Source organism: Pristiophorus japonicus, chromosome 12, assembly GCF_044704955.1.
Source record: "Pristiophorus japonicus isolate sPriJap1 chromosome 12, sPriJap1.hap1, whole genome shotgun sequence".
Classification (NCBI taxonomy): Eukaryota; Metazoa; Chordata; class Chondrichthyes; family Pristiophoridae; genus Pristiophorus; species Pristiophorus japonicus.
Window position 1 is genome coordinate 169,909,378 of NC_091988.1, and position 26,895 is coordinate 169,936,272.

Consider the following 26,895-nt stretch of genomic DNA (forward strand, 5'->3'; position numbering starts at 1 on the left):
CCAAGTGTCACTGCAGCCCCAGCAGGCCGAGTGTCGGCACGGCCCCAAAGTTGGGGTGGAGGTCAGCTGCGTTCGGCGCATGCGCCCCCGGCCACCAGAATCATGCCGGACGAGGCTGCCGGATAAGGGAGGTCCAATGTTTTTCATTTTCAATTGATTCAATAGAATAGCAGTGTGGTTTTCATAACTGAGGATGTGATTTGGATATATAAGTGGTGAATTTGTTTATAGACATAAGAACATAAGAAACCTAAGAATTAGAAGCAGGAGTAGGCCACACAGACCCTCGATAAGATCATGGCTGATCGTCGGCTCCACTTCCCCACCCGATCCCCATATCCCTTCATTCCCCTAGAGTGCAAAAATTTATCTATCTCAACCTTGAATATACATCCACAGCCCTTTGGGGCAGAGAATTCCAAAGATTCACAACCCTCTGAGTGAAGAAATTCCTGCTCATCTCTGTCTTAAATGGCTGACCTCTTATCCTGAGACTATGCCCCCTAGTTCTAGACACTCCAGCCAGGGAAAACAACCTCTCAGCATCTACCCTGTCTGTCCCCCTTAGAATCTTATATGTTTCAATAAGTTCACCTCATTCTTCTAAGCACTAGAGAGTATAGGCCCATTCTACTCAATATCTCCTGATCCCAGGGATCAATCGAGTGAAACTTCATTGCACCACCTCTGAGACATGTAGTTCCTTCCTCAGATAAGGAAACTGTGCACAGTACTCCAGGTGTGGCCTCACCAAAGCCCTGTACAATTATAGTAAGACTTCCGTACTCTTGTACTCCAAATCCCTTGCGATAAAGGCCAACATGCCATTTGCCTTCCTAATTGCTTGCTGTACCTGCATACTAATTTTCTGTGTTTCCTGTACGAGGACACCCAAATCTCTCTGAACACCAACATTTAATATTCTGTTTTTCTATTTTTCCTGCCAAAGTGAATAACCTTGCATTTCCCCATATTATACTCCATCTTCCATCATCTTTCCCACTCACATAACATGTCTATATCCCTCTGCAGGCTCTTTGTGGCCTACTGACAGCTTACTTTCCCACCTCGCTTTCTATTGTCAGGAAACTTGGATACATTGCACTCAGTTCTTTCATCGAAGTCATTAATATAGATTATAAATAGCTGAAGCCCAAGCACTGATCCTTGTGACACCCCACTAGCTACAGCCTGTCAAACCAGAAATTGACCTGTTTATCCCGACTCTCTGTTTTCTGTCCGTTAACCAATCCTCTATCCCTGCTAATATATTGCCCCCAACCCCATGAGCCCTTATTTTGCATAGCAATCTTTTATGTGGCAACTTATTGATGCCTTTTGGAAATCCAAATACACTACATCCACTGGTTCCCTTTTATCTACCTCAAATAACTCCAATAAATTTGGTAAATGCGATTTCCCATTCATAAAACTATAATATTATGATTTTCTAAGTACTCTGTTACCGCTTCCTCAATAATGAGTTCCAGCATTTTCCAGATGACTAATGTCAGGCCTACTGGCCTGTAATTTCCCTGTTTTCTCTCTCCCTCCTTTATTGAATAGCGGGTTTACATTTTCTACCTTCCAATCCACTGGGACCGTTCTAGAATCTAGGGAATTTTGAAAGAATCACAACCAATGTATCCATTATCTCGGCAGCCACCCCTTCTAGAACCTTTGGATGTAGGCTATCAGGTCAAGGGGATTTGTCGGCCTTTAGTCCCATTAGTTGATGCTCTGCAGAACTGAATCTGACAATCCATGCAAACTACTGTCCCTCCAATCTCCCTTTCCTTCCCAAAGTCCTTGGGCTGGATTAATGGCTTATTTGCATCCCATTTAGCGCTTCGGCGTGGCGCAAAAATGATTTTTTTTGGGGGGCGCAAAACCAGGCGCACAAGATTTTGTGCCTGGGCGGAACTTTCGCCAATGGGTTTGCAGCGTCGCTAAGACTTAGCGCCCCAATGCTTTTTTGACTGTTTTGATCACGTATATCATCGTGCATCGCTGCATTGGCGCCCCGGGCAGAACTTTCAAGCATTTTGCTCGATTTAGCGTCCACCCGAAAACCCGCCAAGAAAATGCAGTCAGACCCAAGGCGCACCGGGCGATAACGGCGCCATGTTGAAAATGGAGAAGCAAGTCAGAGTTGTGGGTGATTAAAAGCATTGGGAGAAGAACACTGTGTTACTACATACTTTTGATTGTGAAGTATTATGTGAGTTTCTAGTTTGTTTTAAAGGACATTTAAGGACATTTTAAAAGATATGGGGGCCATGCTAATCCTGGCTGCTATATTCAAAAGGCTTTGAGCTGGAAGAAGGTGTATTGTTGATCATTTGCAACATAATTGAAGAGGTCGCAGATGTATGGGAAGGAGGCCTTACCTCCCAAAAGTTTACAGGGAACATCGCTCATACCTCCAACTCTCTGAGGCACAGTGCGTTAGAAAGCTGCGCTTCCGAAAAGAGGTGGGCACAGAGATAAGCCAGCTCATACAGGCAGACCTACAGCCTATCAGTGACAACAGGACTGCACTGCCCATTGAGGTGAAGGTGACTGTGGCACTTGCCTTCTATGCCTCCAGCTCCTTTCAGGAATCAGCGGGGGACATATGCTCCATCTCACAGCATGCTTCACATTGCTGCATTCGCCAGGTGACTAATGCACTGTACGCATACAGAATGGACTTCATAAACTTTCCAATGACCAGGGGGACCCAAAATGAGAGGGCAGTAAGTTTTGGATGCTTTTCTGGCTTCCCCAAGGTTCAGGGTGCCCTTGACTGTATGCACATCACCCTGTGAGCACCTTTACTCAATCCAGAGGTTTACCGAAACCAAAAGGGATTCCATTCCATAAATGTACAGATCATCTGCGACAATAGTCAGCGCATCATGGCTGTCAATGCCCAATATCCAGGGAGCATCCATGATGCTTTCATCTTGCATGAGAGCAGTGTCTCACGCATGTTCCAGTGTCAACCACAAGGCCAGAGCTGGATGCTCGGGGATAAAGGTTACGGCCTTGCCACCTGGCTCATGACCCCCCTCCGGAACCCTCAGACATAAGCTGAGCATCCCTGTAATGAGAGCCATGCAGCCGCATGCAACATCGTCGAACAGACAATTGGAGTGCTGAAGCAGCGCTTCCGATGCCTGGACCACTCTGGAGGCTGCCTGCAATACTGCCCTTAGCAGGTCTCTGAGTTCATTGTGGTGTGCTGCATGCTACACAACTTAGCCATCATGAGGGAACAGGATTTGCCAATGGGGATTGCAGGAACATCTCAGGAGAGAGTGAGGGAGGAGGAGGAGCTGGAAGACAAGGAAGAGGAGCCTGGTGAGGAACCCATGCCACCACCACTACAGGGGAGGCCTCGTGGAGCTTTCGCCGCTGCAGAAGCCTTACATCGGCAGCTCATAACTGAATGCTTTGCTTGGCAGGTTTGAGTGTTGCCTGGCCACTCTATCCCACCATGTTGACTATTATCCTCTTATTCTGCAAATAAGACACGACACAGGAATAGTTGAGGTGAACACAAAGATTTATTAAACATTGTAACATTGTAACATTGTAAACTTTGTAACCTTTATTAAACATTGTAAACTTTGTAACCTTTATTAAACATTGTAAACTTTATAACCTTTAGTAAACATTGTAAGCGTTAACTTTTAGTAAACATTGTAACATTGTAAACTTTAACCAGTGGGGAACGCAGAGAGTATGGCGGCAGGCATGGACTGCATCACCTGCCCAAGCTGAAGCAGAGCTTGTGCCTGTGATGCGCCATATTCTGCAAGTCTTTGCGCAACACTCTCCGGGATTCCACTGTCACTGATGGAGGCCACCAGCGTTGCGTGGGTATTGATGGCGTCACAGGTATCATGGCTCGCACTGACAATCTGTGACCCGACCTCTCTAATGGTCGCTTTCAGACTGTTAATGCTCGCCGGGATCCTACCTAAGACATCAAGGAGCTGACGGCTGACCTGGATGCTCTCCCTGGACATTCCCACCATGTCCAGTTCCACATCTGCCTGTCTGTCAGCAGACCGACTTTGCCGACTCACCCTCCGCAGAGATGGCTTCCGGGATTCAACCCCAGCACTGTGTTGCTGCACGCCACTGGTCCCAGAAGCCTCTATTTCATCGAACTCCGAGAACGTCACATCGTCCTCAGAGGAGCTGAGTGCCGGCAGTGGAACTGGGGTGGAATAAAGCTGCGCCGGAGTCGGCTCATCCGAATCCACCTCTTCCTCCTCCTCCAGACCATAGCCTAACATGGAGGGGTCCTTTGAGGGATACGGCGCCTGTGTCTGGTCATCTGGAAGGAGAAAACAACAGAAAGTGGTTAGCAGCAGGGGAGGAGACAGGGTGACAGGAAGAAGGTTGCATATCACAGGCTCATTTGTAGGACCACCACTACTCCATTATATTAAGTCCACAGGCTCTGCAGGACATTGCCCCAACCTATCCCAGGGAGTGTGCAGTGTGGGAGCGCAAGCCTGCATTTCTGAAACTCTTTGTTTCGGCGCAGTCTGGAGAAATCAAAAGGGTTAAAAGTTGGAAGATTCAAGATTGGATTAAAACCGGCTGCTGGACGATATGGTGCCTTTTGCCATTGAAATGTTGAGTATTTGAGTGTACCCTGTTACTATACGAATAATAATTTGATATGACATCGTATGCAGGTTAAATGATCTGGTTTGTGTATAGTAATTCAGAAAGCAGTTAGCCGTGATTTCAGGACAATTCTACATCGCCTGCATGTTAATTGTCTAAATGTACAATAAGAGTTCAAAGGCTTTTTTGTTATAAAGGTGAGAGTTTAGACACTGGACACACACTAGAATCTTGGAGGTGTGTCACAAGCAGCCACGGAAAGCAGAGAGCTGCCTTTGTGAAGTATCTCAGTAACTTTCATACTGGGTTTGTTTAGTATGAATGTCTAAATAAAAGACCTGATCCTGCCTTTACTACAACTGAGTATGTGTGTAAAGCAACAAAGTGTAAAGAGCAAGACAGCCGTTACAACATGCAAGACTTACCCTCAGTATTCAAACGGGAGTCAGCGTCCACAGTGGCAGTTGCCCGACCACTGACGCCGACGAGGCCTGCCACTCTGTCCTCGATCTCGGTGAGTAGTAGGATCTGAGGCGGACCGTCACCTGTCCGCCCCTGCTCGCGCCGATTATGCAACTTCTTTGCCTGCAAAGGTGAAAATGGGAATGATTAAGAGGGTCCATCTGCTCTTGTGGCACAGATAGCCACCAAAGCACTTATACCACTCTGTGAATGTAATACAGTCCTCTGTTTAATGGCCTTGGAAGTTGCATGTGGTTCATCAGGAGGACATCGAAGTGGGTAGCAATCTTATGAGATCTCAGAAAGCAATCTTAATAATGTGTAAAGATCAATCACGGCAAATAGGTTGCCGAACTAAGCCTACCTATGTGTCATGCATTTTAGGAGGCAACCCACAGAGTGCTGAGAGGCAACAGCAGCATGAGAGCAAATAGTGTGTCAGATTTATAATTCAAGTAATAAAGGAGTGCATGAATTAAGATTGTACTCATTCTGAGCACCCTTGTCAGATCATTAAATTTCTTTCTGCACTGTGTGCCTGTCCTCATCACAGTGTCTGAGGCAGAGACCTCCTCAGCGATTTGCCTCCAGATCCTCTTAAATATTGATGACAGTGGTCTGGATCCATCCCTAACATGCAGCTCCTGCCATCTTCTCTCCACTAGAGCTTCATTAGCTTCTTGGCTGAATCGACTGGAATGCTGTCTTGAATCGTTGTCCTCCATCATCAAAATCCAAATGTAAAATGGCTGATTCAGCCCCAAGTGTACTGCGCATGCGCGCGGCCGCACCCTGCATTAGCGTTTGCGACAGGAGACCAGACCAGAAGCATGCGCAAACTGGCCAATTTTTTTAGCGCTGGAACTTTCGGCTCCGGCGCAGAAAGTTGGTGGTGCAACGCCGGAGTTAGCGCTAACGCTGCTCGTGAACTTTCATTCGGTGAAAGTTGCGAGCTCTGGCACTAATGCTAACCTGGCGCTAAATTTTTGATTCCGCCACAGCTTGCGCCCGGAAACAGGCAAAATCACAAAAAGTTGAAAATCTCGCCCCTTGAACATGTTGTCGCCTCCCAAATCTGTGCCCATTTTTCCCACAATTCTATGTTTGAATCACTCCAATCCAGTTTGCACGTCTTCCACAATACTGAAATTGCTTTCATCAAAGTCACAAATGACATCCTTTGTGACTGTGACAAAGACAAGCTATCCCTCCTCATCCTTCTTGACTTGTCTGCAGACTTTGACACGGTTGACCACTCCATTTTTCTCCAATGCCTCTCCACTGTCGTCCAGTTGGGTAGGACTGCACTTGCCTGGTTCCATGCTTATCTATCTAATCGTAGCCAGAGAATCACCTGCTCCGGCCTCTCTTCCCGCTCCCACATTGTTACCTCTGGTGTCCCCCAAAGATCTATCCTTGACCCCCTCCTGTTTCTCATCTAAATGTTGCCCCTTGGCGACATCATCTGAAAACACAGCATCAGTTTCCATATGTACACTGAGGACACCCAGCTCTACCTCACTACCACTTCTCTCGACCCCTCTACAGTCTCTAAACTGTTACCCTGTTTGTCAGACATCCGGTTCTGGATGAGCAGAAATGTTCTCCATATTGGGAAGAATGAAGCCATAGTTTTCGGTCCCCGTTATAAATTCCGTTCCCTAGCCATTGATTCCATCCCTCTCCCCAACATCTGTCTGAGGCTGAACCAGACTGCTTGCAACCTTGATGTCATATTTGACCCTGAAATGAGCTTTCGACCACATATCCGCAGCGTAACTAAGACCTCCTATTTTCCACCTCCGTAACATCGCCCGTCTCCGCCCCTGCCTCAGCTCATTCATTGCTGAAGCCCTCATCCATGCCTTTGTTACCTCTAAACTTGACTATTCCAATGCACTGCTGGCTGCCCGCCCACATTCTACCCTACGTAAACTTGAGGTGATCCAAACTCGGCTGCCCGTGTCCTAACTCGCACCAGATCCCGCTCACCCATCATCCCTGTGCTCGCTGATCTACATTAACTTCCGGTTATGCAATGCCTTGATTTCAAAATTCTCAGCCTTATTTTCAAATCCCTCCATGGCCTCGCCCCTCCCTATCTCTATAATCTCCTCCAGCCCCATAACCCCCGAGATGTCTGGGCTCCTCTAATTCTGCCCTCTTGAGCATCCCTGATTATAATCGCTCAACCATAGGTGGCCGTGCCTTCTGTTGCCTATGCCCTAAGCTCTGGAAGTCCCTGCCTAAACCTTTCCGCTTCTCTTTCCTCTTTCAAGATGCTCCTTAAAACCGACCACTCATCTGCCCTAATTTCTTCTTATATGGCTCGTTGTCATAATACTCCTGTGAAGTGCCATGGAACATTTCACTATGTTAAATACATGTTGTTGTTGAAAATCTAATGGCTTTGAAATTCCACGCAGTAAGTTGTGCTGGATTTGTGTCAATAAATCTGGAGTTCGTCTGCTGATGCTGTGCAGAACTGAATCTGACAGAATTTATTGGTCAAGTTATTTGTATATCCATTGGAGTATCTCCAGTGCAAATCTGTTGTACAGAAGGAGTGTTGCGCTGGGATGCTTGGAAATTAAAGTGCGCATTTTAAGAAGCCAAATATGGCTGAAGATTGCAGCAGCAGGCTGGGAGCTGCACAGGTAAGTAGGAAAGTGTAATGTATGCATCTATGAGTATGCTCACAGGTTTGTAGAGCTGTTGAGGAAATCCCCTCCATGCCTTTCAGTTCTGCGCGGAGGGGATTCCTGTACGGGTTGCTCTTGTACACTCCACTTTGCCATCCTCATCTGCCGTCCGGACACGCCATGGCACACCATCTTGACATCCGGAGGAGGCGGGGTCCCCAATGGCGTGCTCTGTACACGGGAGTCCTCCCTTTTATTTATTGGGGACTTGGCCTGGAGGGTGTTGCACGGAGCAGTCCCGTGCAACCGGTTTTTAAGTCGGTTAATGGACTCCCAGGCCATCTGTAATTTTTGCAGTCTAGAGGAGTCCATGTTCCACGTGTATGTAAAGTGTGTGAGGTTGCAGCCCCTATTCCATTATTTGAAGGGACTGCTCCTCAAATTCTGGTTTCACTTCAGTCCCATGCTCCTGATCTTTGGGCACCCTGTGTGGAGGGGAGTGGGCAGGTCGTAAGGTCTCCTCGTAGGACTGCTCCTGGGCATGGCCAAGGTGGCCATCAACTGGTCCAGGCAGCAGGCGGTCGAGGGGGTCATTCAGCCTGACTACCTGCCTCTCTTCCACGGATACATTCGAGCCAGGGTGTCCCTGGAGATGGAGCACGCGGTGTCCATCGTGGCCTTCCGCGAGAGGTGGGGACTGGAGTGCATCATCGTCCCCGGCAACCAAATTTTAATTTGATTAAGCGTTTTTGTTACAGTTTTAAATTGTTAATTTGTGGGTTCTAGTGCCAAAAGGGGGCACTTGTTTAGGTTTCTACTAAAATAGTTGTAGAGCTGTTGAGTTGGGAATTGCTTAGCCAGCCACATGCTGTTCTCAAGACTCAATAAAACCGCAGGCGGTTGGGTATCACGGGATCCATGATGAGGCAGGTGGTTGCGAGCCTGGTGGATGAACTGGTAATGTGTAGTGTGATTGTTAAACCTTTGCCAATAAACCAACTAGTTCTTAAAAGCAATGAGTTGCTATGAATTCTTAAGCAAAGAACCCATGAAGCAAATACATTAAAGAAAATGTTTGGATCACCATGTTCACTGTTAGACAACTGCACTGGAGAGAGATGAGGTCATGCATTCGTGCCATAGTGCCTCAGTGGGGATTCCATCCACTCCCATTGCCTTGTTGTTCTTGAGCTGGCGGGTGGCCTTTTCTACCTCATGCAGGGCTGGGTTTTGTTGAGATGGTGGCGGGTAGCATGCTGCGGGATGGAGTCAAGGACATTCGAGTCAAAGGCAGAGTCTTGGTTAAGGAGATCTTTGAAATGCTCCTTCCAGTGGGTCCTGACTGCCTCGGTGTCCTTGATGAGTGTCTCCCCATTCTTGGCTAACAGTGAGGTGGGGCCATGGGTGTTTGGGCCATAGGTGGCCTTGACTGCGGTGAAGAATCCTCGCACATCATGGCTGTTGGTCAGCTGCTGAATCTCCTATGCTTTCTCCACCCACCATCTATTCTTTAGATCGCGGTTTTTTTGTTGGACCTCGGCCTTCAGCCATCTGTAATGCTGCTTTGCTGCTCCCGAGTTGGGTTGTTTTAGGTTCAGAAATGCTCTGCGCTTGCGATTTATTAGCTCTTGGATCTCCTGGTCATTCTCATCACACCTGTCCTGGTGTTTCCTGGTTGAGTGACCGAGCATCTCTTCGCAGGCACTGGTTATGGTGGCCTTGGTATTCTGTGTCTCAGAGTCATCAAAGGTGGAAGGAGGAGAGTATGCCAGGATATCTCAGAGATGCAGTAATTGTGATCATCTTTTAAAAAGGAGACAAGTCCGACTGCGGCAACTACAGAGGAATCTCCCTGTTATCAGTCACTGGGAAAGTCATCGCTAGAATCCTCCTCAACTATCTTCTCCCTGTGGCTGAGGAGCTCCTCCCGGAGTCACAGTGTGGATTTCGTCCACTACGGGGTACAATGGACATGATTTTTACGGCAAAACAGCTGCAAGAAAAATGAAGGGAACAGCACCAAATCTAAAACATGGTCTTCTTTGACCTTACAAAGGCCTTTAACACTGTCAGCCACGAGGGACTATGGAGCGTCCTCCTCCGTTTCGGCTGGCCCCCAAAAGATTGGCACTGTCCTCTGCCTGCTCCACGATGGCATGCAAGCTTTGATCCTGATCAACGGATCCATCACAGACCCAATCCACGTCCGGACCGAGGTCAAGCAGGGCTGCGTCATCACGCCAACCCTCTTCTCGATCTTCCTCGCTGCAATTCTCCACCTCACCCTCAACAAACTCCCCGCTGGAGTGGAATAAACTACAGAACCAGTGGAAACCTGTTCAACCTTCGTCGTCTCCAGGCCAGATCCAAGACGGTCCCAACCTCTATCGCCGAACTACCGGACTATCGGACGATGCTTGCGTCTGCGTACATTGAGACTGAACTACAAGTCATAGTCAACATCTTCACTGAGGCGTACGAAAGCATGGGCCTTACACTAAACATCCGTAAGACAAAGGTCCTCCACCAACCTGACCCCGCCACACAGCACTGCCCCTCAGTCATCAAGCTCCACGGCTCGGCCCTGGACAAAGTGGACCACTTTCCATACCTCAGGAACCTATTATTAGCAAGGGCAGACATCGACGACAAGGTTCAAGACTGCCTCCAGTGCACCAGTGCAGCTTTCAGCCATCTGAGGAAGAGAGTGTTTGAAGATCAGGCCCTCAAATCTGCCACCAAGCTCATGGTCTACAGGGCTGTAGTGATACCCGCCCTCCTGTATGGCTCAGAGAGGTGGACCATATTCAGTAGACACTTCAAATTGCTGGAGAAATACCATCAACGATGTTTCTGCAAGATCCTGCAAATCCCCTGGGAGCACCAACGTTAGCATCTTCAATCAGGCCAACATCCCCAGCATCGAAGCACTGACCACACTCGATCAGCTCTGTTGGGCGGGCCACATTGTTCACATACCTGACATAAGACTCCCAAAGCAAGCGCTCTACTTGGAACTCCTACACGGCAAGCGAGCCCAAAGTGGGCAGAGGAAACATTTCAAGGACACCCTCAAAGCCTCCTTGATAAATTGCAACATCCCCACTGACACCTAAGAATCCCTGGCCAAAAACCGCCTAAGTGGAGGTAGTGCATCCGGGAGGGCGCTGAGCACTTCGAGTCTTGTCGCCTAGAGCATGCAGAAAACAAGCACAGGCAGCGGAAGGAGTGTGCAGCAAACCAGTCTCCCCACCCTTCCTTTCCTTCAGCAACTGTCTGTCTCACCTCTGTCAGAGACTGTAATTCTTGTATTGGACTGTTCAGTCACCTGAGAACTCACTTTGAGAGTGGAAGCAAGTTTTCCTTGATTTCGAGGGACTGCCTATGATGATGATGATGCGCTGGAGGCTTAATGTGTGCTTTTCAAGAATGTCTTCCCCTGGAGAATCTAGCACAGGCAGCTGAAGAAGGGGCCAGGGCTTTGCCAGACCGACCTCCAAATAGTTCCTGAGGAGACTGAGCAAAGGAAACAGAAAGGGCTGGATTTTAGGCTTTTCAGTTTTCGGGGCGAAAACGGAGGCATGGCAGGAAAGTTTGCGCTTTGGTAAGGAAGTTTTGGCATCTGGGCCCTGTGTCAGGGAGCGCAGCACGAAGGGAGACTTGTACACTTTGTGGCGCAAGGATGGGAAACTCGTAAACTAAAGTGCCGGGCCGTGTGCACTCCGAGAGTGGCCTGGTCGGCGGTTTGAGGGGGCGGGGGGGGGGGGGGGGACCTCCAAATAAAAACCCAGAAAAACATTGCTCACGCAACCACAACACAAATCGTTAAAAAACTTCTAAGAACAAACACTCGCGCTTGCCTTCAGAGCACTTTACCGTCCTCTGGACCGCACTGATTTCCCAGGTGGTTATTGCGGGTGTACTTGCGAATGGACGGATCCAGCAAAAGTCCAAAGTTCTGCCAATGTCTCAACGAGAGGCTTTGCACACCCGCGCAGCTCTTCCCAGCCATGTTGCTGAGCGCCATTGCAAAACGGAACCGGAGGATCTCGACGGCGCGAAACCTGTCAAGAAAATCCAGCCCAAAGACTGCTGGATCTCAATTGAAAGGGAGCCTCAAAATATGTCTTGTGCCATGTGGACATACAGGAAATGGTGCACTTATTTTATGCTGATTTATTCAATTTGGTAATTATTGTTGACATAGGGACAAAGAGGTCCTGATGTGTTATGATGTTCTAGGCTTGGGTAGTGAATTGAAGTCCTTTATTTGGGAGTGAGTAAGAAGCTAAAGCAGTCGTAACAAAGATAGATTGTGTTAAACAGAAGAGTAGCATGCAATGATCAGTTGTGTTCTGTTGACCCTTGCAGCAGTCAATGAGAGTCCTCTGAATGACCGTGATCATGATGCTCTCTTCCATATATTTCTATCTCCAAAGCAGCAAGAGCACAGGAATGGAGAGATTCATGCCTTTCTGAGGAGAAAATCCAAGTTGTGTAGAGCACAGCGGGCTACATCTAAGCAGGATACGTGAGCTTTTGAGCATAGTGCAACACCAGTCAAGCCAGTGGGAGCACCTTAAACACCTTGGTGGTCTTCTCAGTGACAACTCTGCTAGAGGCATGTGCCTCATTGTAGCATTCCTCTGCTGCTGTTTGCACAAATGTTAGTGGGGTTATTATCCATGGGAGTAGAAAGTATGCCTTGACATTAAGAAACTATCCATTGACGTGGTTTTCTTCCTTGAAGAGCTCAGGGCAGGCTGGATTCTGAACAATAAATGTATCATGACAACTTCTAGAAAATCTTGAATTGATGTGCAGGATTTTTTTGCCTGTTATCCTACATAATCTGTACATTCAGGAAGTGGAATCTATTTCTGTTGGAGCTTTAGAGGTTTAATTGTAGGAGCTCAAAAAGCAACATGGGTCCCTTTGATTTCACCCTGGACTTTGTGAAAGAAAGGATTCGAGTAAAACTGGATGTCGCTATCTTGATGCTGCCTTGCTGAGAAGCCAATGGTGATGAATTCACAGCTCTCCTGAAAAGTGCATCAGTCACTTGACACATACATGGCTGTACTGCACTCTGGCTGATAATACAGAGATCTCCTATGCTGCCGGCAATAAGCTGGTGCCTTAAAAGTTGAGAGCAGTGCTCATCTTCATAGCCACAGAACGAGCAGTGTGGGCAGATGACCATGTCTGCAGGGCCTCATGCAGTAGCCGGCAGAGTTCTCCATTGCACCTTTGGTGGAATGCACTCTTCTAATACACATCTTCTCGCCAAGATTTTCTTAGGACCTCTGTATATTCTTTTAGGGGAAGATAAAATCTGGTGCATCTTCCTTTAATACTGCCTCACTCTCCTTTCCTCTATCCTTCTGCTCCTCCTTCATGATAATGGCATATAAAAGTGTGCTCATGGGGAATGCCTGCTGCTGAGACGACGCCTCCAGATCTGCCAAGGCACCTGAAGCATATTTTCAACATGCCTGTGCGTCGGAAGGAGGTGTTTCAAAATCTCCTGGTCTTCTCACACACCTCAACACATCAGAAGCAAGTCTAACACCAAATAAATCACTCCAAAAAGTCGTTCCCAACTGCAGTAGTTACAGCACAAACATTTACCAGTCTTCGGACTCAAACTTTTGACTTCCTTCCTTCTCAGCTGATTCTGGCAAAAGCATCTTAATATTTTTCATTCTAACTTACTCCTTATGCATTGTGAACATAAAATGGGAAATTTAAGGCTGCAGTGCCTTGGTTCACATTATAATATATGGTAATTAGGTGTATGGGGAGCATGCACCTTGGCAGTTGGATCAAGGCAAGAGCCAAATTGTGCTAAGAAATTTAGGGGGATTGATTTTGGGTTGGAAAACCAGGGGAAATAGCTTTTGCTTCAATTAGTTGTCGAGAAAAATTCCTTACCCTGGTTTAAGGTTGCAGACCTGCCAAACGTTTTATTGAATTTCAGGGCCAATGGGCTCACTTTTGCCGATGATTTGCGCTGTTTTTTTCACGGCGTCGCTTTTTTGGCATAAGTTTTTAAATTAAAGTTTCCCCAAAGAATCTGCATCATAGCGGCGTTACCTCATGTCTGTGCCAGTTTTTATCATTTTTCGAAGTTTGCCCCCCAAAAATTTCTCCTAGATCGGTATATCTGGCCACTCTTGAAAAACCTTCTGGTGAGTTAAGAGAAAGCAGCACACATTGAAAAATCGGTGCAGAAAGATGCCATTGTTTTTTGTCGAAGTTTTGGAGGGAGTCAAGAACACTTTAAATATGCATAGTAAAGATTAAATTTTTTTACCTTTCAATGGAGTAGATGGAAGTTTGTTGGAATTCTGAAATTTTCATTTTCATTAAACTCACAAGCCACCACTGAACATCTGGAAAGAGGGCTGGAGGGTCGGAGCGTCGGCCGGCAGAATCGGCCCCGCGCCCGGACACTGGCTCGGAGTTCGACTGCAAAACAAACCTGGGGTGGGTGAGCGGGGGGAGGTGGTGATCGGAAGAAATCACAAGACTGCACTAGGCATCAAATGAGTTGGGGGGGGCGGGGGGTGGGGGTTCCGATCACTGCACTGGCTCAGATCTGGGTGTGGTCCATACAGACCTTGGGGAGAGGGAACAAATAAACTGTCCTGCCTGCCTGCCTGCCATTTTGAGCTTCTTGCAAAGGTAAAATGTAAGCATAGGGGCAATACTGACAATGCCATACCTTTTGCATCATGGTGCTGTGGAGGAGACAATTGATTCAACGTCATCACATGAGGAATCTCAGAGCCCGTAGGATGATGGGCAGGAGGCCTTACCCACCTCGGGTATATCGAGACAGGCATTTGTACCTGCAGCTGAGTGATGCAGACTGTGTCAGAAGGCTGCGTTTCCGTAAAGAAGTTGTAACTGAGATCTGTGAGTTGCTGAAAGCAGACCTGCAACCTAGAAGCGTCAGGAGGACTGCTTTGTCAGTTGAAATGAAGTTTACAGCTGCACTTTCATTCTATGAATCCGGATCCTTCCAAGCCACAACTGCAACACATGCCTGCATTCGGTAGGTGACTGCTGCACTATATGCCCAGTGGAATGACTACATAAAGTTCCCTATGACCACATAAAGTTCCCCATGACCGCCCAGGCAATGCCTGACAGGGCTGTGGACTTTTCCAGGATTGCTGGCTTCCCAAAGGTACAGGGCTACATTGATTGTACCCACATCACCTTGCAAGCACCTTTGAAGGATTCCGAGATGTACAGGAACGGAAAAGGCTTCCACTCCATTAATGTGCAGCTTGTGTGTGACGACATGCATCGCATCATGTCAGTCGATGCAAGATGCCCTGGGAGCATCCATGATGCGTTCATCCTACGCGAGAGCGCTGTATCTGCCATGTTTCAGCAGCAGCTAGAAGGGCAGAGCTGGCTATTGGGAGATAAAGGGTACGGCCTCGCCACCTGCCACTTGCCCCTACGCGTAACCTGGACAGAAGCTGACTGGGAATACAACATGTCGCACATTGCGACGTGCAGCATAATAGAGAGGACCATTGGCATCTTGAAACAGCGTTTCCGATGCCTGGACCATTCCGGAGGCTACTTGCAATACTCCCTTGAGATTGACGATCAGTTCACTGATGTGTGCTGCATGCTGCATAACATAGCCATCATGAGACAGCAGCAGCTGGTAGTAGAAGACCCACCTCCGGTTAGAGTGGCTTATGATAACGATGAGGAAGATATAGATGATGAGCAGGAGGAGGATGAGGACGAGGAGGAGGGCAACTACCTGAATCCGGGGCACGATGGTGGAGGAGAGCGGGCCGTCATGCTCCTTTAACGATTGCTCAAGCCTTGCGCCAGCAGCTCACCCGTAAACGCTTTGCTGCCTGAAGGCTCAGCGGCAACTATTCCACCTGGACGATGTTTACTGTTTGGACCTGTTCCGTAATGTTGTGTTGTGATGGAAATGATTCTTGTTTACTTCAAAAGTTGTGTTAATAATGGAACAAATAATGGAAATGATTGTTATCATTTAAAATATATTTTATTTGAAAGTTTAACAAACATTTATACTTAACTTTAATAAAAATATTCTTGTATCAAACTTTAAAGTTTTCAGTTAAGATCATTTACAAACTCTAAGATCACTTAAAAACTTTAAGATCACTTGCAGACTTTTAAACTTGTAAATTTACATAACTTACAAAAAACTTTTAATTTGGGAACAACAGTTACAACTGTAACAACAACAACAGCAGCATAGAAAGGCTGCACCCATCTCTCCTCCACCTTATGCTAAGACGCCCGGCGCGCTTGGTCTTGGTGACTCCACCATCCCTGCCCGCAGGCGGTGGCGTGGTGTTTCTGGGGTTGGTATCAAGCTTATTCTTTGTAACATCTCGGGTAATGTGCACATGTTATTGGGGGGGGGCGCGGGGGGGGGGGGTGGGGTGGGTGGGGGCAGGCAGCAATGTTTCAACTACCTGTGACTTTCCCTCCCTCATGTTCACTGACATGGTTTCAGCTGACTGAGATGTTCCTTCACTCATGGTCCTGGACATCGTTCCCTTTTCTCGTGAATGTGTTGTTACTTCTCCCGACAGTCCCCATACCTCATCACCCACGCCACTGATGGTGTCCAGGAGTGATCGCGTAAGGTCAATGCTCTCCACACTCATTGCCATCATCGGAACCACATCTGCTGGATCCTGCACCTCAGGAGAGTGCGGTCGAGCTCTCCTTCCCGCCTCACCACGGAGTGGCTCGCAGCATCCAGTGGGACCCGCAGCCTGGGACGGTGGGGCCCTGGTTGTGCCTCGCTGCACCCCACTGGAATCCCCAGTCTCGGAAGGTGGGAAACCATGGAATGTCCCACCAACACTCAAATCACTAGTAAGGGAAGGGGCTAGCAACTCAATGGGCGACACCTGCACCTCCTCCAAAGTGAGTACAAGAGATGGGGCTTCATCCATCCCCTCCCCCTCACCCCCATGCTCTTGGTCTGGAAGGTGGGATTGGAAGATGTTCTCCTCTTTCGGCTCGTCCTCATCTGAATCTTCTGCATCATCAGTGTTGGCCTCAATTTCTGCAAAATATAACAGAACGGACAAATGGTTAGCAGCAGAGGAGGGGGCAGGGTGGGTGGCATGAGTAGGCTCACACAGCGCAGGAAGAAGGCTGATTTGAAGGACCATGATGAATGATAGTACATTGCATTAATCAAAGCGTAGCTGACGGAGACATCCCCATGAACCGAAGCATGGCTAGCCCGTGCAGTACTTAACATTTAGCAAAACCAAACTGTGGAATTTGCAGGATTACCCTCTCCCTCAAGTGTGGGCCCAGCTTGTGCAGTGGTGGTTGCTTTTCTCCAGGCAGGACCCATCAAAGCATCCGCCCTCTCTTCCAAGAGTGTTTGTGGGTGCAGATTTGCCAGGCCTCCTCCTGTTGGAGTTCTTTCTCTTTTGTTGTGTGCCACCTTCCTCTGCAAAGATGAAAATACAACTTTTTAGAGAGGGTGTCTTTCAACTGGGTGGGACAATACAGCTGGTCACATTTACAGTTGCAATTCCATTGAAAAATGAAAATATTACTTACACTAACTACTTGACCAAGGTCCTACCACTTATTTTTGCACTGGCCTCCAGACATCAGGGTGGTCACCATTGCAAGTAATCTTGTGCAAGTTGGTTCCAGCTAATCCTAATTTATTTTGGTGGAACTTTTATGTGACCTCTGTTGGTGTCCAGCTCATGCCATCTGCCCTCGATCACAATGACTACTGCCTCCATTTCATCCTGTAAGAAATTTTTGGTTCTTGCATCGCGTTGCATCTTGTATTGCAGCTCCGATTTTTTCCAGTGATAATTACAGTTCTCAAATGGTACTCAACGTTCTCTCACACACTCTTTAAAAATGGCCGATTGCAGACTGGGAGCTGTTCTGCGCATGCGGCCCATAGGAATCACGTCAAAAACGTCCTTTTTTTTCGTGCATGCGCAGATGTTGTGTCATCGTTTTTTAGGCACAGACAGCAGGCTCCCCCCCTGCTCCCCACCCCCCCCCCCCCCCCCCACCCCCAAGGCGACTGGACAGGCTGCGCGACGCCAAATTTGAAAAATACAACGGGGAAACTTGGCACAAATATTTTTGAATTATTTCTGGCCTAGAAAAACAGGCATAACTCTGGCAATACACCAAAAAATGGCTTTGGGCAAAATTGAGCCCAATATACCTAAAGTCACACAATGGGCATGGACTGTATTAAAAGATGGTAGTGAAGACATCTACTGCTTTGCCATTGTTCAGCATATCCTCATCAAGTTTCAAACACTTTCATTCAGTTAGACACTTGTATCTGATATTTCACACATAGCTTACTTATATTTACCAATAGAATGTTTCTCCTTCTAGGCAAGTATGATGGCAAAATGGAAGGAAGAGTTCAAGATACATTCTCGAGTTAAATGTCCTAGCTCTTGTTGCTGGCTGGAGTTCCCTAGTATTTATGGATTGAAGTACCATTACCAGCGTTGTCAGAGGGTAAGAACTCATTTCTTGTGGTAGAGAATTTGTATAAATTAATTAACTCGGTATTTAAACAATAATGAACCAGTAATGTGCTGCCTTGAATTGACTGTAGACTGGATTGCAGAAGATGAAGAAGTAAGGACGAGGTAGGTCCAGTAATCTTTGAATCTTCAATTCAGCAAAACAGTGCACACTTGAGCCTAGATATTACTGTTGCCAATATTAGTTGCAAAATAGTTAATGTTACGTTCCTTTGAATTATATTTTGAGCAGGCATTAGCCAATGTATTTTAAATGGGTTAACACCTCTGTAAAATACCAGGCAGAGGATTCTCATACAGCTACGTTGGTTATAGTATGTCATCAGTAAATTTGGTTTTTATTTCCTCCTGCTTGTACTTTGTGGATGCCCCCCAAGGTTCACTCTGGTACATATTATTAGAGAGTCTATGGCCAGCGCAAACAAGATTTAAGGGCTGGTTAACCTGTACAGTGGGAATGCTGAGGAACTAAGGCCATTGGCGCACACTGTGGATGCAGAGTGTGAATACAGGATTGCAATTTACCTCTTTAATGTGTTGCCAAAACGTTGTCTCTTGATTATTGCTACGAGGAATTTCCACTCAACTCGATCGAAGGCATTTTCTGCATCCATGTGTGTTGGTGCTGCATGAAGAGCCACCTCGTGTTGTCCCTCAAGGCAGCCCCATACAAAGCTTGTTTGATCAACGTGGACCAGCCCAGGGATGACTGCATCTAGTAAGGAGGCTAATATTTTAGTCAGCTATTTATAGTTAATATTGAGAAGGGATCTCGGTTAGTATGATTGAGTTCTGAGTGTGGTCCTTACTTTTCTTATGTATCAGTGTCATTGTGGCTGCCCAAATAGTATCTAGGTAGGTCTCCTGCACATAATGTAGGAGTATCAGTAGGACAGGAGTAGGGCTTAGTAGAACTAAGCAAGATAGCCATCTGGCCATGAGACTTTTTCTGATTGGAGGCTTTTTACTGCCAGCTTGGAGCCTACTGGCTGAATTCCAGGCATCGTGTGTATTCCCCCAAGAGAATTGGATGAGCGTGAGATTGTATAAATATTGTGCATTGTTTTTGAGGCATGGCATGATTGGGGCAAGTCAATTTTTGTGGCAAGAAAATCAGGCAGAAGCCATTGTTGCTGGTTTTCTGCTATACAATCACTCCCCTGAATCCATTTGTGCATTTTGGTCTTTCCTGAGATCCATCCACCAAGTCCTGAGGGCTCTCATTTACTTCTGTTATAATTAGAGCCACTGGCACAGCAGCTCTGTATTTTTTGTTTTTACATTCTCAATAAATTCAGCCTAATTTAGACGGAAAATGATGTGGTACAGATGTCGCCAGGATCAGCTAAAACAAACAGAAGTGAGGAGTTTCTGAGTCTGAAGATTTCCATTCGCAATTTCTGTAGTATTCCGCCCCCCCCGCCCATTCTGCCTGCACAGACTTGGATTTGCTTCTGAAAGGGTCAGACCACTGGCAGATTTTTGCTCCCACCCTCATAGCCACAGTCAGGGTTTCTCAGGAGCAGGTATGGCATTCCTAATGGCCATACCCTTATGTTACTATCGTGGTTGAGGAGGATGAGCACCACAGGTTGGAGCAAAGACAAGTCAGGCTCATTTCAGCTATGCTGCAGTACAGGCTTGTATTTGTCAGGTGACTGACACAATTTACAGAAAAGCTGGGGAAATTATCACAGCAAGACAACTGCGAGATCGGACCATTTAGGGGCAGCTGGCTTTAACGTGTGATTGATGGCATCCACGTTGCTTTGCGGGCTCCCACAGAACATCCTCTCAACTACCTCAATAGAAAGAGCTTCCATTCCCTCAATGTACAGATTGTGTTTGACGAGATACAGAAGATCCGACAGCCTTGAATTTAACCTGATGTGGGGGCAAAAGTGGGAGACAATCTGGCTGAAGATGGTCCCTGGAGCATAAGGCTTGGGCAATTTTAACTCATGGCATGATTTGAATCCCTTTTCACGGACTCCTGCCCAAAGCCAGCATGCCTGATGTAGAGGCTGGAAGGCAGGGGTGGGAAATCACATGGCTGCAGGGCCCTGTTGGGGACCAAAGGGAATGGTCCCCCTAAGGTAAGTGATAGGGGGTAGGGGGAGGATCCAGGACCATCTATCCTGCTCCTCTTGAGCCACAAGGAACCTGTTTTTTGAAATACTTACATGGACCTCATGACCCGATCCTGTTTGCCACCAGTTTCTGCTGGTAGCTCCAGGTCTGCTTTTCCACGTTCGAAATACATCATCAAACTCCAGCATTTCAGCCTCCACACTCCTAAAAATCTGAAAGATAAAATTGCCGGAGGCAAGAATACAACGGGTTCTTCCCGGCCGAAATTGTAATAACCCCCCCCCCTGGATCATTCCCGCCTGGAACATTTCCACCAGGTTGGCAGGGTTATCGCACTATATGGGGGCGATTTTATCACTACTCACTCAGCAGAAACCAGGCAGGTGGGCAGTTAAAATCGCCCTGGCTCTTATCTGTCCAAAAGCCGCCATGATCGCAACATCTGCATTTTTAACCTGCTCTCCTAAACAGGCAGCAAGGACATGCACCTGGAGCCAACAAGGCCCTTTATTACACAAGCAAATTGTGGCTCAATGACATTATTGAGACCCAACTGTAATTTTAACTCGCGCCTGAACCAGGAAACCACCTGGAGTTAAAAATCGGGGCCTACATGTCAGTGCCAAATATGCTGGGAGTTGTCACAATGCATTTATTCTTTGAAATTCTGCCCTCACCATGCACTTGAGGGCATGTGTCAAAAATGTAATATCCAGTTCAGATCACAAGAGGTTTCTATTGTTACATCCCTAGGTTACAGTATCATATAGTTAGATATTGGGCATTACAGGCAAATTCAGCCTGCTTAAGGGAATGACAAGAATATTTAGGCAGACCCAAAACTTGTAACAGTGCCTGTTTAGCGGTTCTGGGATTGTGATCAAGAGCTACTGCTACCCTTGTCCCCGAACAGCCAACTGTACATCTAACCTGGAATCGTGCACGGTGTTGAGATTCTTGATTATTTAAAAATGAATTGCAACAGATCTCTTGGTAGCAGGCATTCACATGAACGATGTTGTGCCTACATAATTGTATATAAAATGGAGATTAAGGGTGCATGTGTGGCATAATTGTATATAAAATGGAGATTAAGGGTCCCTGCACCTGAGGAATCCTGCCACTCTGTAAAGTTGTGACATCTTTTTCCGCTGAGAGTCATGTTGATTGGAAAGGAAATGAACCGTATAACTCCACCAAAACCGTGCATCCATCACCTGCTTTATACAGCAGTGGACTGTTGATCGATTAGTGCAACACAAAGCCCCAATGTTGTCTGAAATGATCCTGTGGAAAGGAAATTGAATGGCACTGTCATTTTCACTGGCAGTAACATAGGTTAGTTTGATGCAGGCTCCAGGAATAGAGCTTTTTTGGCTACTTAACATAACTTTACACCATGTCAGTAAATTCACAGGCTGTTACAGGCTTTCACATCGGTGAAATGGCTGGGGGGGGGATCTAAGAGCATGGAGTTAACATCAGTTATTTTCAGATACAGTCAGTATTTTATGTCCATATTCAGTATCATTTGCATCTATAATGGTGCAACTGCTCTCGTGAGAATTGTCCTCATTGACACCATTAAAATGTTGCCGTAGTAGAAAACTGTTGAACAATTTATAATATACGCAGAGTTTGTTATAACCAGACTGTTTTACTGTAGGGCATTGATTCAAAGAAGTATAATCACCAGTGTCTTCAATGTGAAGCCTCATTTGTATCTAAATCCCAACTGGAAAAGCATAAACAATGGAAACACGAAGAAAAAAGAACACAGGCAACAGAAGTGGATGAGAAAGTTACAAAAACAGTTGGTCGAGGTAGAGGTAGAAAAAGGTATGTCAGTTTTGGAGCGAATCTAATAATACATTAATTACCTTCCACAAGGTTTATAGCAGGTTGGAAATGGTTTTTGGGGTTTAATATTTATCTTTTTTAAGATTTCCATGCATAGCATAACTATAACCTAGTGTTCTATTATGCTTAATATATATTTTAGGGACATTACATATTGTCAATCCCGTTTAACATAAAGTGATTAAAAATGTGTGTATGTTCCTAATGACAAATTTTGTCTTGAAACTCTTTTTAAATTAAATTCTCTGTTTCAACTTAATATTCAAATGATGTTGTTGCTGCTTAATGCATTTCACAAAGTTGTACTTGAATTGTTATTTAGATAGTAATGCATATCTATTATATTAAAATTGCTAAGTTGGGATGTGACATTCCATTTCAAAATGCATGGAAAAATCTGTCTACGGCAAAACCCATAATAAAACTGTAAACAGTTAATTGAAATATCGGTTATAGAGATTTTCAATGTTAAATGTCACATAACGTTAGTTGCTAAAACAACGGGTGATAGTGTAAAACAGGAGATATTGGATCAAATTCCATTGAAATCAATGGAAAGTAAAATTGGGCAGGATGCATAATGAGTGGCTGATCAATATTGCCAGTTTTATACCATCGCTGAAAGTTAAACTTACACCCACCAGCCCCAACAAAGTATAATGAGAGTTGAGACCGAAAAGACAGTCGGTCTCTGCATATGACTGCAGCTTCTAGCCATTGAGTGTCACAGTGGAGCACCCTTAAGTGTTTGAGCCTCTGTCATCTTAGCCAGCAGCTATATCGATAAAGGTAATAAAAGATGCCTACCTCTTCTGCGCAGTGATAATTCTCCAGAACAACACTCGGCCTATGATCCCAAGGCCCACCACTGTATCTACCTGCTAAAAGAAATCTGTTAGCTCACTTTATGATCTGACCTCACGCAATTGGACTCCCCACCCTAGCCCACTCACCTACTAGCCATTTAATCAGACGACCTTGGAGCACATAATCAAACACTATCCTCAGAGGAAATTTGCAGGCAGCCTGCAAGATATCCAGTGTTAAACCGGAAGTTTTGGCCTGGATATCTGACTTAGGTATTGATATTTAATTTGTTTTTTGCTACTACCATACGAAAGAAGAAAAAGAATCAGGTGGCTGTAATGACTGTCTGTTAACCTATCCAGACATCCTTCAAACACTTCTAGGTTCTCATGATTGCTGGTGCTAAGATCTGCCTCCTACCTCCTCTCATCAATCAGCTTTTTGAGCCTTGACACCACTTACACTGTGCAGCATATCGACCAATCCATCCTCCTCTCCCGTCCCTATTCTCCACCTTGCTTCCCTCCTCCGTGCATTCCCTCCCTCTTCCCTTCTTGTTCTACCTCCCCCTCCGTGTCCATTTCTCCCATCTCCCTCACCTGTTGACCCTCCTTCTCCTCTATCCCCTCTTCCCCTGCCCCATGACCCTCTCCCCTCCTCTCCCTCTCCCCTTCCCTTCCCTCCCTCTCTCTCCTCCCATTCCCTCACTGTTCTCTCTCTCTTTCTCTCCCTCCCCTCTACTGTCCTCTCTCCTTTTTCATTCCTTACATCTACTTCTCCATTTTCGTTTTCTCCTGTCTGACTTCTGCTTCTCCCCTGTCTAGGTCCAGTTATTCCCCCACCCTCTAACTGAATACTTCACTTGGTCTTGACATCCCTTGTGCAATACTACAGAAGATCAATTAATATATATATTTTTATTAAGAATATTACATCTCATAAGCGCCAGATTGACTTTGAGCTTTCTATTTGCATACCAAGTGACCTAATAGGTAAATGTTTTACTTATGTTTCAGGGTTACTGAAAATGCAGAAACTTCACCAAAAAAGTGTAAGCAGCAGAAGAGAGAGTTAAGTAGGCACTCTGAGAATGGGGAATGTGCAACACAGAACAGAGACAACAAATTAACGAACATTACAGAAGCTCAAGAAACTCTCTCATCTAATGAACTGAGCAAAAGCAAGAAGCAGATATCATTTCCTGAGGAAGACCCTGAGCGAACAAAACACAGTAAGCCTACAACAATTCAATAGTAGTCTGGCATTAAGATTTTACTGCTTTGTCTGGGGAAAAGATTTTTAAAAGATTAGGATCTATTTAATGCCACACTTGCATCACAAAAAGGGGACGTAACATAGGTTATTTTATTTGATACTTCAGAAATAAATTATGGTTGCCTGATTTTGGGTCTTGGGTGCGTCCTACTTGTCTTCACCCGCCCTGTAAGCTTTACCTAGTGGTATGATGCTAGCCTTGAGCCTACCACCTTAGCCATTGCAACCCATCACCACTGACCCCTGTGACCCACAACAATTTCATGATTCTCAACCTTCACATGCTTGCACCCATCCTTAGCCCATTGAGCTTTCCTTCTGGTGGCCTTACTTCATAACGACTAAGCCACCACTGAATTCTTAAATAACCTGAATACCTTACAAGCATTATACTGTACAAATATATCGTATTAACTGCAGACTCATGTAAAGTAGAATGCAATTTGGTTGCTAGGGTAAGAGAGCCAAATTTAGCAGTGTGAATGTGAGGAGTCGATGCATGGGCTCCCGTCACTTTTAATCCAATCTAAGCCACCGGTATAATAGAGGCTAGTAGATTGCTTCTAATTGAAGCAATTCTGTGTAATCTAAAGTTGCTGTTTGGAACAACCAAATAATGACTGTCAATATTAAGTGGCTATTGCTTGTCTGTTTATGTCAAATCTGCCTTACTTGATTTCTATGTTGAGATCATCCAGGTCCTTGACTGAAACATTTTCTTTAAGTTTTGATCTAAAACCCACTTAATATTGAGGGATCAAAAATCATCAATTTCTCAATGAGTTTGAAGTAGTGATTTGTTTATCTGTGACTCCAGTGCATGTTCTTTTGGTGGGGATGATATTCTTGGATTCGTATATTGATTTTGTTTTTTTAATGAATTGTCCTTGGTCCTGTTCTCAGCCACCCATATTTGTGTACAGTATTGAATTTATTTGCTATTATGGAGATTTAGTATTGTTGCACTAAATGGCTTCTTATTACATCTTTTGAGGATTAAAGATACCATCACATTCAGCTCAGTGATAATTAAATTATTGCCAGGATTATTGTTGTTGACACTGCTGCTGACTTTGGGACTGTGTCCTCTGATTGTTTAAGGATCTTGGATAAGAAATTTCTCAAGGGACCCAATGATGGTGGATATTCCTGTTTTCCTTGTTTAGGGATGGCCACAGAACAAATGGATTTTACCATCTCATTTCTTTTCTTAAGCTCCCCTGGGATGCATTGAATTAAACAAATGGGCAGACTTTAAAGTGTTCCTGTGGTTTCAGTGTATGCTTCTGTAAATTAGCAATGTAAAAAGCTTTATGTCTATAGAATGGTCAGCTAAGAATGCTTCTGTCCAGCTATTGCAAATGCTTCATAGCAGCCCATGTTTTGAAACACGAATGAGGGTTTTAATTGTTTCTGTGAACAACGAAGTTGCCACAGCCTGTCAACATTATCTTGTTTGTGGTTTTGCATGGCAATAACAGACCAATTTATATCAATGACAGATTTATGCTATTTCAAAGTGCGCCCCAATTCTTCTGGCATAACATTTTGAAGTACAAAATGACCTTCCTATTGTCCCAGAGATGGATGAATTCTTCAATAAGGCTAATTAAATGGAAAACCTATAATTGATTCATCTGTTACTCAGTAGAGGTTTTTTGTGCATTCCAAGAAAATCGAGACGAAAGGTCAATTTTTAAATACAGTTCAATCTCCAAAGTTTGATTGCTTGGGCTATTCTGGTCTTCAAATAGTAGGCAAACCCAGCTTATTCTGCTGAATGTTAACATCAAATTTTAAGATCAGAAAACTGCAAACATTTAAGTTGTATTTTGGACTGGGTACCAGGAAATGGAGAATGCTTATCTGTCAGGAGCTTGGAACAAAACCTGAGGCCAGATTAGTCACCAGTGTTCACTGTTTGTCTGCCAGCTTGGATACAGCCTCTGAGTTTGTTTTAATGAAATGTTTCTCGTAAGTCTGTCTTGCATTCCTTCAAATGAGCTCTGCAGCAAGGAATCTAAAGGAAAAGGGCATTTGCTGAATGTAGTGCTTAGAGCTCTAGATATCTCTGTCGATTGGCACACTGTTTATGATTTCAGGAATCGAAGAGGAGTGAGATGGAATTAATCCATTTGAAGGAGTCATTGTTCTACAATGGATTCTGAGCTGATCACATCTGTACTATTTCACTGTCTGTTTCACCTCACTCAAACTTTCATATAACATTCGAAGGAAATTTCCAAGTCAGATATGTTTGTGCAGCAGTGCCCCCTAGTTGTGGTGTTTTAGGTTATCCAAAGGCATCTATTTCCATTAAGTCAGCCTTCTGTTATTGAATGAGCTGGGGTAGGATTTTCGTGAACTAAATTTATTTCTCATTTTGGGAGATTAGTCCTGTGGTCATCAATTTTATATGGGATCTAGTTCAAATTGTAGAGAAATTTGTCATTGTCTGTGGACCTTGCTAAGATCAATAACTTCTGAAAAACAGTTGTTTGGATTCATCAGACTGATACAATCTTGGGCTCAATTTTCCCCAGTGATTTGCG

The 26,895-nt window shown here is 45.5% G+C and overlaps 1 protein-coding gene across 5 annotated transcripts in view; it reads left to right on the forward strand.

Moving 5' to 3' along the window:
• Positions 1–26,895, forward strand: part of znf512b (zinc finger protein 512B) — a 147,422-nt gene that overhangs the window by 72,950 nt on the left and 47,577 nt on the right. For all 5 annotated transcript variants that reach the window (XM_070895050.1, XM_070895052.1, XM_070895051.1 and 2 more), the window contains 3 exons: positions 18,153–18,281; positions 22,068–22,240; positions 24,085–24,299. In XM_070895050.1, the coding sequence (XP_070751151.1) occupies positions 18,153–18,281; positions 22,068–22,240; positions 24,085–24,299 (517 nt within the window). The remainder of the gene's footprint in view (positions 1–18,152; positions 18,282–22,067; positions 22,241–24,084; positions 24,300–26,895) is intronic.